The sequence below is a fragment of the Sturnira hondurensis genome, unplaced genomic scaffold (assembly GCF_014824575.4).
Source record: "Sturnira hondurensis isolate 20B ecotype Veracruz unplaced genomic scaffold, ASM1482457v3 Scaffold0004998, whole genome shotgun sequence".
Classification (NCBI taxonomy): Eukaryota; Metazoa; Chordata; class Mammalia; order Chiroptera; family Phyllostomidae; genus Sturnira; species Sturnira hondurensis.
In genome coordinates this window covers 8,057,080-8,072,617 of record NW_028077629.1, presented here as the reverse complement: position 1 = coordinate 8,072,617, position 15,538 = coordinate 8,057,080, and the positions used below count along the sequence as shown (strand labels likewise).

The 15,538-nt window shown below is 40.4% G+C and overlaps 3 protein-coding genes across 4 annotated transcripts in view; 1 reads left to right on the top strand and 2 right to left on the bottom strand.

The window, feature by feature from the left end:
- LOC118987066 (broad substrate specificity ATP-binding cassette transporter ABCG2-like) overlaps positions 1 to 10,439 on the bottom strand; it is a 41,181-nt gene extending 30,742 nt beyond the window's left edge. Inside the window, exon 1 of the mRNA XM_037046140.1 lies at positions 10,228 to 10,439. Within this exon, the coding sequence (XP_036902035.1) occupies positions 10,228 to 10,397 (170 nt within the window). The 5' untranslated portion in view covers positions 10,398 to 10,439. The remainder of the gene's footprint in view (positions 1 to 10,227) is intronic.
- The window catches only part of LOC118987065 (ATP binding cassette subfamily G member 2 (JR blood group)), a 278,084-nt gene that overhangs the window by 88,119 nt on the left and 174,427 nt on the right, over positions 1 to 15,538 (bottom strand). The window lies entirely within an intron of this gene.
- The window catches only part of PKD2 (polycystin 2, transient receptor potential cation channel), a 217,766-nt gene that overhangs the window by 174,171 nt on the left and 28,057 nt on the right, over positions 1 to 15,538 (top strand). The window lies entirely within an intron of this gene.

Below are 15,538 nucleotides of genomic sequence, written 5' to 3'. Positions count from 1 at the left end.
TTGCTGCAAAAGACTGTGTTGCCTAAGGGAGTTCTTGCTGAATGCCCAGGGTGCAGAAAAAAGATGACCAATAAACATTTGTTACTATGAATCTACTTTATTTTCTGAAGTGAAATGAGTTTTTACATGAACACTATTAGCCAATAAAATAAACCTAGGAAACACTGTGTATTTTAACTGTTTGCTAGATTTGCAACCTAACTTGTTTGCTCTTCTATTTTTCTGTTTAGTTCTAAATTTTTCAGTTTTCATCAATACTGTAATAAACAGGTAAACTCTTTGAGGTTAATAATTAAACTATCCACAGAAAAATTACAATTGAGCTCAATAACTTTTTAGCAAATCATACAAAGTTCTGAACAAACTCTATATTCTGGAAATTAAAAAAAAGAATATCTTTCTTAATCTTTGTTAAAGCGCCAATACTAACAAACTTTTCTCCCACCTTGTAGTAACTTTGATGTTCAATAAGTTTTTATCTACCTAGTTCCACACATTTGGAGAAAGGCAAGATATTTAGGAACGGACACAATCAGTTGCCCTGACACATCGTTTTCAGTTTGCATTTCATATCCACTATCAAATGAAACTGGGTGGGACAAATTCAAACCTAGTCATCACAAATGAACAGTTTTTTTTTTCCCCTACCAAATGTACTCCCACCACCCGCTGGCTCTTTCAAGCCACCAACATCCCAAGGGCTGTCACCCCTCACTCAGCAGTTCTAGGGCTCTGATCTCATGGTCCCTGCACTCACTCAGAGGCAGGGCTCTAACAACCATCTACACACACACAGAGAAGAGTCCACCAGACCTTCCCACAAATCCCCTCATTATTATTGTCACATGTAAATTGTTAGCTGTTAACTATGCCATAGCCACCTATGTAAAAGTATGTCTCGAATTTTGTTTTATCCAATGTGAGGTTTCCCTCTTTTGCTTCCTCCTGCCTCCCTAATTTATCACCAAAAGATTTCATATAACCCCCTTTTGCCAACTTTTTTATTGTAATGTATAAAATAAGGTGCTAAACTGCCATTCTCTGGACTATTTCTCAATCCACTGAGATTTGGCTTCCAATCAATTGCCATTGGTTTGGCTCAAATAAACTCACCAAAAATTCACTACAGGTTCAAGTGTTTCTGACATTGACAATGTGTATGGTCTTGATGTGTACAGTTTTGATGTAATATGTGTTCATCTGTATATTATATGTACTGTGTTTTTGTTTTTCCTGCTTCCAGATAGCATTACAAGGATGTAATGTTTTATTCGCCTAAAGAAACAAAATATTTATATAAATTAAGCAGGATCCTGTTGTCTAGACAAAGTATTTAATATTAAATGTGGTTTAAGATTGATTGGTTGATGTTTTAAAGTTATTACCATAATATGTTGTATTTTATCCAGATTTACAAAAAAGTTTTATGCTATGGGCTTTTGGTGAAGTTTGTTTTATATAAACCTTCCCAAACTTTAAATTTTAAGAGACTTTTTAACTGAGAAATGAGTTTGAGTTGTTTCAATAGGCCCTGGAATATTTCAAGGATCTGTTCTCTCTCTTTATAAAAGTTTGTTTTTAACTAATTAGGCCTATATGAGATGTTTGAAGTTACATGGGAAGCTTTAGCAAAATAATAATAGTAAGAAGAACAACTATATTCTGTTTGTATACCTCTTTGTTTTCCCCTGGGAAGATTACAAGTTTACTGGGACAATTACGTCCCAGGTATACACAGGAGACTCCCACCTATTGTCTTAGATAACAAAACCTGATTTAGATAATGTTAAATTTTCTAGAGATTCCACTCTAATCCAGTATGTGACTAATTTAGTTTATATTCTAGGAAATTACTAGAATCCCAAAAGAACACGATAGAATATCAAAGGACAAGCTCTGATTCTGTTTACCCCAGGTAAAATAATTTGGTTATCTGATGTATAAGGAAGGGCTACTAATTAACCCTGAGAGACTCAAAGGAATCCTATTTTTCCTATTCCAAAAATAAAAAAAAGCAACTTAGAGGATTCCTGGGTTTGACTGGACACTGTCACAATTGGATTCCAAATTTTTATTAATGGCCCAGCCTCTAATGTTAAAATCAAACTGACCTGACCACTTCCTTGTTCCTAGGAATGGTTCAGAGGAAACTCCTTGATAATGCTGACTTAACTTGGTTTACAGATGGATCTTTGAAAAATAAACAGGAATGTTACCAAGCTGTATATGCAATAACTTCCATAACAAAGTTCTTATTTATCTGTAGAAGATCTGCCCAACAAGCCCAATTAATTTTTTTAAATATATTTTATTGATTATACCATTACAGTTGTTCTATTCCCCCCTTCATTCCTCTCCACCCGCACACTCCCTCCCCCACCATTCTCCCCCCCTTGGTTTATAACCACATGTCTCAAGTTCTTTAGATTCTATATTTCCCCCACTATTCTTGCCCTCCCCCTATCTATTTTCTACCTACCATCTATGCTATTTTCTGTGCCATCTCCCCCCTTCTCCCCCTCCCACCCACCTGTTTCTAACCCTCCATGTGTTCTTCATTTCTATGGTTCCACTCCTGATCTAGCTGTCCTCTAGGTTTGCTTTTGTTTTAGGTGTGGTTGTTAATAACTGTGTGTTTGCTGTCCTTTCACTGTTCATATTTTTCATCTTCTTTTTCTTATATAAGTCCCTTTAGCATTTCATATAATAAGGGCTTGGTGATGATGAACTCCTTGAACTTGACCTTATCTGAGAAGCACTTTATCTGTCCTTCCATTCTAAATGAAAGTTTTGCTGGATAAAGCAATCTTGGCTGTAGGTCTTTGGATTTCATGACTTGGAATACTTCTTTCCAGCCCCTTCTTGCCTGTAAGGTCTCTTTTGAGAAATCCGATGACAGTCTGATGGGAACTACAACAAAAGTTTTGGAGAACTAAGACATACCCAAAGACCAAAAAACGGAATTATACGGAAGTCCGACAGCTACAAACCGTTCAACGGGGACGGTAAGAGAGGCAGAGCCAGCAGCGGAGCTGGGGCGGGCAGGACAGATCCCCTGACCTAGGCACATAGGCAGCCCGGAACCAGTCGGGGTGCGGGGCAGACTGACCAAGGTCGCACATTCACAGTGAGACGGACCGCGCGGGCCCTGGGGGGCGAGCCCAGTGGTGGAGGGCTGACAGCGGTGGCACACTCGCGTGCAGTGGAACGAAACTCGTGGGCCTGGTGACGGTGGAGGCTGCGGTGCCAGTGGGGGTCACGGCTGCAGGCGGCAGAGGGAGGCCATTGTCCCTCTTTGACCCCGCCCCCACATACAACGTCACAACCCAGCGACTGAGTTGCCCTGCTCTGGTGAAAACCTAGGGCTCTGATCCTGCTACTTAACAGGCACGAACAGCCCAAAAGATGGCGCAAGAAGAACTCAAAGTCCCAGAGCCAATAACTCTCAGCAATCAATTGCCAGCCTCTCAGAAGCCTCTCAGAAGATTGCCAGCCTCTCAGAAGCCCAATTTAAGACACTATTTATCAGGATGCTCACAGACTTGGTAGATTATAGTCACAAATTAGAGGAACATATGAAGGCTAAACTGATTGAAATGAAGGGAGATGTCCAGGAAACCAATAGCGATGGAAAGGAAAATGGGACTCAAATCAATGGAATGGACCAGAAGGAAGAACGAAACATCCGACCAGAAAGGAATGAAGAAATGAGAATTCAAAACAATGAGGAGAGGCTTAGGAACCTCCAGGACACCTTTAAATGTTCCAAGATCCGAATTATAGGGGTACCAGAAGGGGGAAAGAAACGGCCACGAGTGGAAAGCGTATTTGAACAAATAATAAAGGAGAACTTCCTCAGTCCGGCAAAGGAAATAGACTTCCAGGAAATCCAGAAGCTCAGAGAGTCCCAAAGAAGTTGGACCCAATTATTTTTTTAACTCAGACTTGTCAACTGGCCAAAGATCAAGTAGCCAGTATTTACACTGACAGTCACTACACAATGTCAGGGGTACCGCTCCTCACTTTGGAATGTTGTGGAAGCCATGAGGCTTCTTAATTTTCTCAGGGAAGCCCATGAAGAATAGAAAGTAGATTGCAAAATTATTAGATGTCATACAAAAATTGAAACAACTGGCACTTATCAAAAGTCCAGGGCTTTCTAAAGCTGCCACCATGGAAGCAAAAGGGAATTTAATGCAGCTAGACAGGCAGCATTAAACAGTCAAACTATCCAGACCTGAGAATGTTCCTTGCTTCCCATTAAATCACTAAAAACTCTCTATCACAGTTCCAATGGGCAGCTGCAAAGAAAAGAGAATATGCAAATAAGCAGGGGAAACTGTCCCAGGCAAAAAAATATAGCTTGGACCCAATCAGAAAGCAATCTTATCTATAGGAGCTTAATTACCTATATTGTATACTGTATACTATACTTTAACATGTACATGAGCTAAAATTAGTTCTAAATGATAATTTCATGGAGTAAACAATATTACTGAAAAATCTTCCCCTACTGTAGCTCATTAAGTATACAGCAGATGTTTTATCTGTCCAAAATAGAACTCAGGAAAATAATTCCATGGGTCCTAAGCACATTTCCCACTTCATTTAGATCCAGATATGACAACTGGCTTTTATACAAATGCCACCATCTCAAAAATACAAAAAAAGTACTAGTTATGATTTAGCATTCCCTGCAGGAGAGCAACAGCCTTAGGTAAATTAATAAAAAAATTAATTCCCAAATTGGGGAATTCCCTCTGAGTCGGTGGCTGAGGGACTCCTTTACTAGACAAACAATGCAATCCATTTGTAATATTTGGCCTATTATACAGTGTTTTCATTGTGACTATCACCCCTAGTTCTCTGGATTGGTAGAACATACAAATGATACAATTAAACCTCAACTAGGTAAACTTCCAGAAGCTTTTAATCTCCCTTGGCCTATATAAATCTCCCCTTACAGTACTCCTCAACCTGAAATCTATGATAAACAGAGCCTCACTCCTTATGAAATAGTCATCAGTCACCCTATGAATCATCCCCTTACAGATAAAGGGACATATGAATCAACTGTACTAAAAGGAGACAGTCTGCATTATTATCATGGGCTCATTAACCAGCTTTTAGGGACTAATAAATTAGTAACATTTCACAGTGTGCTCTTAGGAGATGAAGACTTCAAAGACCACAATGTACAACCAGGAGGTTTTTGTCCATTAGAAAAGACATTAAAGACTCTCCAACATTGTTGGAAAGGACCTTATCAGGGGCCTAAATGCAAATGGACATTTGCCCCGGTCCCTGATACTGGCCTCCATGAAAGACTTTTCAAGGATGAAAAGCCACCAACCATGAAGGCAGACAGACATCCCAAGACATCAACAGGCCTGTATGTTCCCATATTGATGCGGCTATTGAATGAATGTACATAAAATGATTTTATATTATTATTATGCTCCTTATGGCTTTCTAATAGAAATAATATCTATCTCCCCCAAACTTCTCTCTTATTAGATACAAAAACATTTAAATTGGATACCTGCTAATCTTTCCTATCTACGAAACAATGATATTCTGATTATTAGTTATGATAATGAAGTTAATGCTTTGTTGGCCACACAATGGTCTTCCATCAATATAAGTTTTGGTACATTTTTTTCTGGATATATCTCTTATAAAAAAAAACCATCTTGGGCAAATACTTCCAAGAACAACCCCCTGATAATGCCCCTAGTGGAATTATGTATAGGTCCAATCGAGATGAGTGTTGTATAGCTATAGCAGTGACCATGATGAAAAGCTAAGAAAAATAGTGGATATGATGGGAAAGGGCTTGCAGTGACCAGCCCTATCTGTCACAGTATATCTTGTCCTCAGACTCATCAGCCATGCTCTTGTGACTGGCTGTCCATGAAACAAGAAAAAAAATCAATGGGCCCCCTTTTTAAAAATTATTGGGATTACATGGTGGGTAGATATGTCTATAAATACCCCACCCTCCTTGCACCCTCCTATGCCCTTGCATAGGGCATTCCACAGTATCTAGCCATAGCTACCCAATGGCAACAATATCCTGGTGGACTCAACAATATTGGCCCTCTAAAAGAAATAAAAGGAGGATATTTGGAGGACTTGGGGCTGGCCTTGGTGTTCTGAGACAAGCTGAACTTGCAGTTAATAAAGAAAATCCTTCAGACTTCTGGCCAAGATGGAGGCATAGGTGGAAACACTGTGCCCCTTCCCACAACTAAATTTAAACACAGCTAAGTTTTAGAAAAAAAACACAGCTAAAACAGTGAAAACTGAACTGTACGGAAGTCCAACAACAACGAACCACTCAGCCAGACCGGTAAGAGGGGTGGAGTCAGCGGCAGAATAGGGTCAGGCTGGAAAGACCATTTGGTCCAACCGACCCAGAAGTGGAGGCGGTTGGTGGATCCCAGGTGTGGAGTGGCGACAGGCGGACCCAGTGAGGGCGCTGGGCAGCTGGCTGACTGCGGTCACACATTCGCATGCAGATAAACCAAACAAAGGAGCGAACAGTGAGACAGACGGCTCAGGCTAGGGCCCCAGTGGGAATTAGAGCCTGAAAGCACAAATTGGAAAGACTTTCTCAGGGTCGAGGGGCTGGGAGAGGCTCCCAGGCCCACAGAGAGTTCATTGGAGAGACCCACAGGGTCCTGGAGAGTACACGGGCCCGCACACCCGGGAACCAGCACCAGAAGGGCCCAATTTGCTTGTGAGAAGCCACAGAGGGGACAGAAATCTGAGAGAGCAAAGGGCTGTTTTTTTCCCTTTCTGACCCTGCCCCCACATACAGCATCACAACCCAGTGACTGAGTGGCCTGGCCCTGGTGAACACCTAAGGTTCCACCCCTCATACATAACAGGTGCAAACAGACCAAACATTATGACTCAAGAACAGCTCAAAGCTCCAGAACCTATAATTCTAAGTGACCAAGAAATAGCCAGCCTTTCAGATGCACAGTTCAAAATACTGGTGATCAGGATGCTCACAGAATTGGTTGATTTTAGTCACAAATTAGAGGAACATATGAAGGCTAAACTGATTGAAATGAAGGGAAATGCACAGGAAACCAATACTGATGGAAAGGAAACTGGGACTCAAATCAAGGGAGTGGACCAGAGGAAGAATGAAACAACCAAACAGAAAAGAAGGAAGAAACAAGAATTCAAAAAAATGAGGAAAGGCTTAGGAACCTCCAGGACATCTTTAAATGTTCCAACATCCGAATTATAGGGGTACCAGAAGGGGAAGAGGAACAGCCGCAAGTAGAAAACTTATTTGAAAAAATAATAAAGGAGAACTTCCCCAGTCTGGCAAAAGAAATAGACTTCCAGGAAATCCAGGAAGCTCAGAGAGTCCCAAAGAAGTTGGACCCAAGGAGGAATACACCAAGGCACATTGTAATTACATTAGCCAAGATTAAAATGAAGGAGAGAATTCTAGAAACAGCAAGAGATAAGGGGACAGTCACCTACAAAGGAGTGTCCATCAGACTGTCAGCAGATTTCTCAAAGGAGACCTTACAGGAAAGAAGGGGCTGGAAAGAAGTATTCCAAGTCATGAAATCCAAAGACCTATGACCAAGATTGCTCTATCCAGCAAAGCTTTCATTTAGAATGGAAGGGCAGATAAAGTGCTTCTCAGATAAGATCAAATTCAAGGAGTTCATCATCACCAAGCCCTTATTATATGAAATGTTAGAGGGACTTATATAAGAAAAAGAAGATAATAAATATGAACAGTGAAAGGACAGCAAACTCACAGTTATTAACAACCACACCTAAAACAAAAGCAAACTAAGAGGACAGCTAGATCGGGGCAGAACCATAGAAATGAAGAACACATGGAGGGTTAGCAACAGGGGAGTGGGAGGAGGAGAAGGGGGAGAAGGTAGAGAGAATAAGTAGCATAGACAGTAGGTAGAAAATAGAAAGAGGGGAGGGCAGGAATACTCTAGGAAATACAGAATCTAAAGAACTTGGGACACATGGACATGAACAAAAGGGGGGAATGGTGGGGGAGGGGTGTGCAGGTTGGAGGGGGGTGAAGGGCGGGGAATGGGACAACTATAATTGAAAAAAGGAAAGAAAAAAAAAGAAAATCCTTCATTAGAAAAAGACTTGATCTAAAATAGGCCACGTAGAAGAAATGCTGTTTCAAGAGGAAGGAAACGGGTGGGAAGCAGCATGGAAAAACAGTAAGTCCTTAGCTCAATGGATAGAACAGACTCAATAGACTACAAAAACTCATGCACAAACCCAACAATAAGAACGTGCCTGCACCCTAACTCAACAGGGCCTATGGTCCATGTTAACGCAAATGGAATCTGAAGTAGCTGTGAAACAGCATCCACATATAATGATCACAGAAGCCCAGGCCAGACATTTGTGGGATTCATATGGTTCCCCTGGATTTTGAAAGATGTTGGGTGGGCAATGTTGTCTTAAAAACACAAGCACCTCAGTTAGATCCTAAGCATAAATTCTTAGTAGTTTAACTGGCGGGAATAGGGACCACTCTCAACAACACTAAAATACTTCCAATGGGAAGTGGAGGGACCATATTTAAAAATAATTAACAATGGGAACCCATTTGACTATCTAATTGTGAAAATCAAAAAGGTGAATGGGTATGCCCCCAGTCTATCCTGGCTACTATATATACCCCAACAAATAGCAATATATGGTATATGGGAAAGGGGTATTTTTGTTGGGAAGGGTTACAGAATTCTTCAGTTATACTAAGTGACTTTTATTGTAATAACACCAAGTTTATGTTAAATGCCACTGGAGTATGGTATAATACTGAAATTACAGGGAAAATAGCTTTGTTTGAGGTTAATAAAACCTGTGATACTATTAATACTGGATATCCAATATATTGGGAAATTGAACTTAATCTCCCCATGAAGTCATTTTCTATAGAAACTAACTGGCCAGAAGAAAAATGAGAGCTTCTAGATGAAATAGTAGAAAGTCTTAATCCATCTGGCCAAATGTATCATAAGGTACAAACAACAGTGAATGAAGGAGGAAAACATGCTATTAGCTTAATAAAAAATTATGATGATACATGTAAATGGGTTGTTTGTTTGTTTGTTTGGCTGGGATGCTTGTTCCCCTCAGACTCTTCCTTGTCTGGTATTAAACATTTTCTGGTCCTAATCAGTGTTACTGGTTTAATACTGTTACTCTTGTTCCTAATATGCACATGTTACACTAGATGCAGAAAAACAAAACTTCAGGCAAATGGCAAAAAGACCCAGATCACGATAGCTCAAGAAAAAAAAAAGAGAAATGATGCAGAATATTTTTAACAAGGACATATAGGATCTGACTGCCTCCCATTCACCTGCTTTTTTTTTTTAAAATAACTGCAATTCAACCTTAAATGACATCTAAGGTTATGGTCTTGCCCCATTCGCAGCAGTCCACCCTGTTCGGCAAAACAAACGCTGACTCCAAGACTTCCTAGGAATGAGCAAGCCTTCCTAGCGCGGTGGGACCAGCCAAACCATCAATCATCAAAGCATCCATCGTTGGGATTGAGTTATGACCAAAAGGGGGCCGTGTGGAAAGAAAGAGGCCACATATTAATCTGACAAGCTCAGGGGAAGCCAGGGAGGCAACCTTACAAACTCGAAGTCCTGAAGTAACCACAAAGGATGGTCTGAAATGAAATCTTCAACTAAAATCAGTTTATGGTGAGTAGTCATGTCCTAGGACTGTATTTTTCCCTAATGAAGGACAATCTTTACCTTAACTGAACCTGTCTGGTGTTTTTTTGCATCTATGATAATATACCTTTGGAATATCAGGTAGTGTCTCTCTTTCCACACTGCTTGGGCACAACTACTACATCAGGGCTCAGACCACAAATCCCCTCATTATTATGGTTATCGTGTTAATTGTTGACTGTTAACTATCCATTACCCACCTATGAAAAATAAATGTGTCTACCATTTTACCTTTTATCCAGTCTAAGCGGTCCCTCCATCTTTGCTTTCTCCCACCTCCCTAATCTATCACCAATGGAGTTCACGTGCCTGCCCCCCTTATAGCTCCTTTTTTTATTGTAATGTATAAAATAAGGTGCTAAACTGCTCGTTCTCTGGAGCACTTCTCAATCCGTTGAGATACTGCTTCCTGGCAATTTTCGTCAGTTTGGCTCAAATAAACTCACCAAAAATTCTCTACCTGGTCGAATGTCTCTTAGTTGACAGGACTGCGCTTTCCAAACCTTTTCCAAAACCTCTGTGGCTTCTTTCCAGGCAGCCTTCTTCCTGCGTCTTCCCAATCTCCAGCAGAAGATCCCTCTTTCCTCCTGCCACTTGGACTCGGTCTCTATCCCCGGACCCAGGTCTCATTCCCTCCAGTGAAAAAGCCTGGCAGGAGGCAACTTTCCCGAATCCACGTCTACAGCCCCACCCGCAGCCCACCCACCCGTAGCCACGCTCTCCCAGCTAGCCCAGCACTCACGCGACAGGAGAACACCTGGAAGGCGCGGGCCTGAGGTTACAGCCACAGTCACGGTCGGAGCGAGGGGCACTGACGGGCGAGCTGGGGCTGCGAGGAAGCGAGCACAGGCGGAGCTGACACCGCTTCCTATTGCACGCCCAGGGCTGCGGGCGGGGATAGCGCAGGGCGGCGGCCCCTCCCTCTCGCCCTGGCTGTCCGGGGTCCACCGAGGGCGGAAGGCGTCGCAGAGTCTGGGGGGCTGAGATTAGCGCCCCGGCGGAGCCCCAACTCAGCTTGGTGCAGATACCAAGTACCTCACCAGACACACCGCCACCCTGTTTGGAGCCCAGGTCGCGGACACGACTGTCCCAGAGCTTCCAGGGACAAACCAAAAACTCTGTCTACGGCTTGTAGAAATGGACAGTTGACAATGAGCCCTGGTAATCACAGGACCCCAACCCACAGGATCAATACCTCCTCTGGCCTGAATGGATTTTGTCACCGCCTGTGACCCGAAGCACCAGGGGACGCTGACACACAGGCTTTTTTTCAGTTTTACACGTAGCCCATCCAGAGCAAGTAGGCACTCTCTACTGATGAGCTTCTGAGAAATTAGGTTCATGATGCCCAGGGCCAAGGAAACCAGGAACTAAATCCTGGGGAGTGGGGCGGGGTGAGGGGAATGGAGAGGAAACTTTTTGAATGAAAATATCACTGGGAACACTTTAAATGCATTCCTCACATTCCTGTGATAAACACGACGTGTTTATATGGAAACGTTGGAAAGGGATTGTGCAGATTCAGGAGAAGCTGCTGGTCTTCAGGCTATTTGAGTGTGTGTAGCTACACCAAAATTCACCTGCTGCATCCCCTCTCAGGAGTTAGTCCTTGCGTCTAGATAGTTTCTGGTTTGCATTTAAAAACAAAAATTATATCAGTTAAATTGTTTAATGCAACACAAAAAATTACTGTTAATTCTTCACCTCATACAAAAAGTTTTAGCCAGGACACTTAGATAGGAAAATGGATTACACATAATCTTTTCAAATGTTACAAATACCATACTGTATACCATTTTTAAAAGGACTTAAAAGTATATATCTATGAAGTATCCAAACCCTTGGGTGAAATTGTTTTTTTGGATTAAATTTCTAAGTCAGTTTAATGACCCATAAAACCCATATATAAACTTTGTCATTTTAAGCCAAAGTGGGGAAAAATTCTTCAGAGCTGGCTCTTAACAACTTCAAAAAATTGAAAAACACTCTTTAAAGAATAAAACTTTATTGATATTAGTAAGGAGGAAAAAAATCCAGCAAACTCTGAAGGCAATTCCAAAAGTTGACTTATAAAAATGGAGAAAACACATATGAAATTAGTTAAAAAGCACATAAAAAACAACAGAATAATAAGTTGACTACAGCACTCTACAATTATATAAAATTTAAAAAACTATACAAAGAAAATTCCTGGAAATACAAAAAATATTTGTTGTCTGGGTGGGAACATTATGATTCTTTTTTCTAGTTTAATGTAATTTTATAAACTTTATATGACATAATGCAGATATACACCTTTTATAATGGGAAAATGGATCTTGTTTAAAAGTAAAATAATGCCCTGGCTGGTGTAGCTCAGTGGATTGAGCATGGGCCTGCGAACCAAAAGATCACGGTTCGATTCTCAGTCAGGGCACATGCCTGGGTTGCAGGCCAGTTCCCAGCAGGGGACTCACGAGAGGCAACCATACATCGATATTTCTCCCCCTCTCTCCTTCCCTTCCCCTCTAAAGATAAATAAATAAAAATCTGAAAAATAAACAAATAGATAGATAAAAGTATAATAAGTTAATAAAATGTCAATGTTTGTTTTTAGTCAGTAAAAGGTATATATAAAGATATGTAACAATACTTATAGTCTCTTCCAAAATACTGCTAAAATCACTTAAAAAAAAACAGCAAAAACTATTGGCCTTGTTCCGAATCTAATTTTATATTTAGTTTGTTAATTTTTTCATGTATTTTAGTTTATTTGCTAGCTAAAGTTATAATTGATCCTAATCCCACCCTAATACTTTCTCAAGCTGATCATTACCATCAAATTCTGTTTGACAAATTTAATTAAAGCCTGCATATTATAAATATATTGCATTGCAAAGCAATGAGTCATTTTAACTTATGTTAGAGTTTTACTTTGCGATAATTATTTCAAATGCCCTGCTTTATCTTTTAGTGTTTGGGCAATTTAAGTCACAGAATATTAGGAAGGGAAGAACCTAAATATAACCTCCCTAATTTTACAGATTAGTCACCCAATCCAAAGGAAACCGATTTGCACAAGATCAAAAGTTAGGAGGATAAATGGGTGACAGATTTACTTGGACCAGGGCCTTCCACCCTCCACCTAACAACCTCTCTGTTATTTTACTGACAAGAGTAACTGCCCACTATTTACAGAGCCCGGTATTGAAACTCCCATTTTTTCCTGTTCCATTTAACTAAGCTTTTCTCTCTCTCATATTAAGCAAGAAGAAAACAAAATCACCTGTAACCATCAGCTACATACCATCAGCTGTTAGTCTTTCTGTGTGAATACATATTTTCTTAAAAAATAAAAATGGGCTTATATACAAAGCACAGGGATGAAGAACATCATCTCTGTCATCCTGTAGCCTGTGTCTGAACCCTGGCTCTCCTACCCTCTAGAGATTTGAACTTGAACTAGTTACTTAGTCTTTCGGTGATCAGGGGAAACAATTTCTCAAGGTAGCTACAGAGATGAACGAGATGATGTGTGTGTAAAGCACTGAACAGTCATTCTCACTGGTTAGCACTCAATAAATGGTAGCTATTATTATTTTGTAAACCATGCAAACATGGTTTCCTGTCATTCAATATCTTGCTACAACTTTAAATTTAATGGAATTCAATTGTTTGTGTACTATAATTAATTTAACCAATCCTCCTATTATTCACAAAACAGCCTTGTAGCCATGACATTGTGCACACCCATATAAATTCAGAAAGAGAATTGCTCAGAAAAAAAGGTTATGCCCATTTTAAAAATTTTAATACACATATCCAATTGTTTGTGAAAAATAGAAACTTTGTGCTTAACATTCAATGCCTAACATGTGGCTACACTCTGGAGAAGCAAACAGGAATGCTGCTGTCAGGTCCAAGGGTGACACCTACATAATCCTCTTGAGGCTCATTGCAGTCCCTTTTCAGTCCTTCCAAAGCCTTGGATCTTGGGACCGCTTGCAAGCGCAGGGTTTTTATTGTGCCTGAGGGTATTTCTTCAGGAAAGTTGGTAGGTAGCAGCCCAGAAGGTAGTGAAGGATTATCCCCTTGTGTCAGGACCATTTTGGCATGGCAAATGCAAAGAAGAGAATCACTAGTCCTTTGTCTGGTGATTTTTTGAGCAGGCACCCTCAATTTTAATGTATCCATATTTTTTCTTTGTCTGAGATAATTGAACTCATGTTGACATCTGGTGGCCATTTCATGTAATTAATTTGGGGTTTTGCTCCAGACTAAGGTTATTAGCTTAGTTTTGGAAGTTACATGAGGGTTGGCTTTACACTCTGAAGATTTAGACCCATTGGGAATGGGAACTCATGAAGTGTTGTTATTCCACCAACTGGAAACTTCTCAGCCTTGATTGCTTGAAAGTAGTTTAAATTATGTGAAATCAAACTCCAAAATTCCCCTGCTCCTCCCCCAACATACCAGCTGTTATTAAGAGAACAATATAGGGCCGATTTGTGCATTTTAAAAAAAATCTAAATGGATCAACCTTACTAAAAATGACAACTTTCAAATCATGAGAATTATTTTCTCTTTTCTAAATTTAGATTGGCAGGAGAAAATATTTGTGAAGCTGGCTTCTTGGGTTTAGCCACTCTTGGGTTTTCTTGATCGAATCTTTCTTCCCAGAGAAGGTTATTTTTTCCTGCATCCATGTCAGTGTTGTTTGTCATAAGAAGGAAATGCCATAGGGATGGAACACAGGCACAGACAGCCTGTTTGAGCTGCCTCGAGTTAGCCGGTCTGTGACTGGAAATGTCTCCCATTTGGTGGAAAGCCAAAGACACCGTATGCACTACCTCATTCTGACTGCTCCTTTTTTGACTTTGAGGGTGATCTTTTGGCTGAGAGTTGCATGTTTGCTCTCTCGTGGGAGCCTTTTGCTTCCTTGGTCAAACAGTAGAGTGTTATTGGTTGAGTCGTTGTCAATTCTACCATCGATGCCCAGACAATAGATCCTTGGAATTGGAAAAACTTTCAAATTGAATCTGTTTTCAGAGAACTCTCAAACTGGTATAATGACTTGCAGTTAAGACTCCTTTGAAAAAGATCAGAGGACAAAAGTAGGATAAAAATCAAAGTTCACTCAGACCCATTCTTAATTACTTTCAGAGACTTTCAAATATTGTAAAAAACTGGGAAATTGGAAGTACAATTTCCTAGCACTGAAGAAGGGAAAAAATACAATTGGACGTTAACAATACAAATTTTAAGCCGCTTTCGTTGGCTATCCTTCTTAGTTGGGACTTAAAAATTCTAACACAAACATTAAATTAATTAACAAGAGATTAAAAGAAACAAGAAGGAAGACCCAGTGATTTCCCAACAAGGTGGAAATTTTTTAAAAATCATTGTGATATAAGATGATAAGAACTGGTATATTTGAACAGAATTTATAAGGAACCAGGCTGGGATTCTAACCCAGGTGCCTCCCTTTTAAAAAAAAAAAAAAGATTTTATTTTTTTTTACTTTTAGAGAAAGGAAAAGGGAAGGAGAAAGAGGAAGAGAAACATCGATTTATGGGTTGCCCATCATATGTGCCCAGGGATGGAATCCATAACCCAGGCATGTCCCCTGACTGGGGATTGAACCAATGATCTTTTGCTTTGTGGGACATCACCCAACCAACTGAGCCACACTGGCCAGGGCTATTTGAACAGAATTTAAACGTTTTAATAAGCGATCAGAAGTCTGGCCAAATTGGAAGCTGACTTTTCAAAGCCTGATAGGAACATTTTGA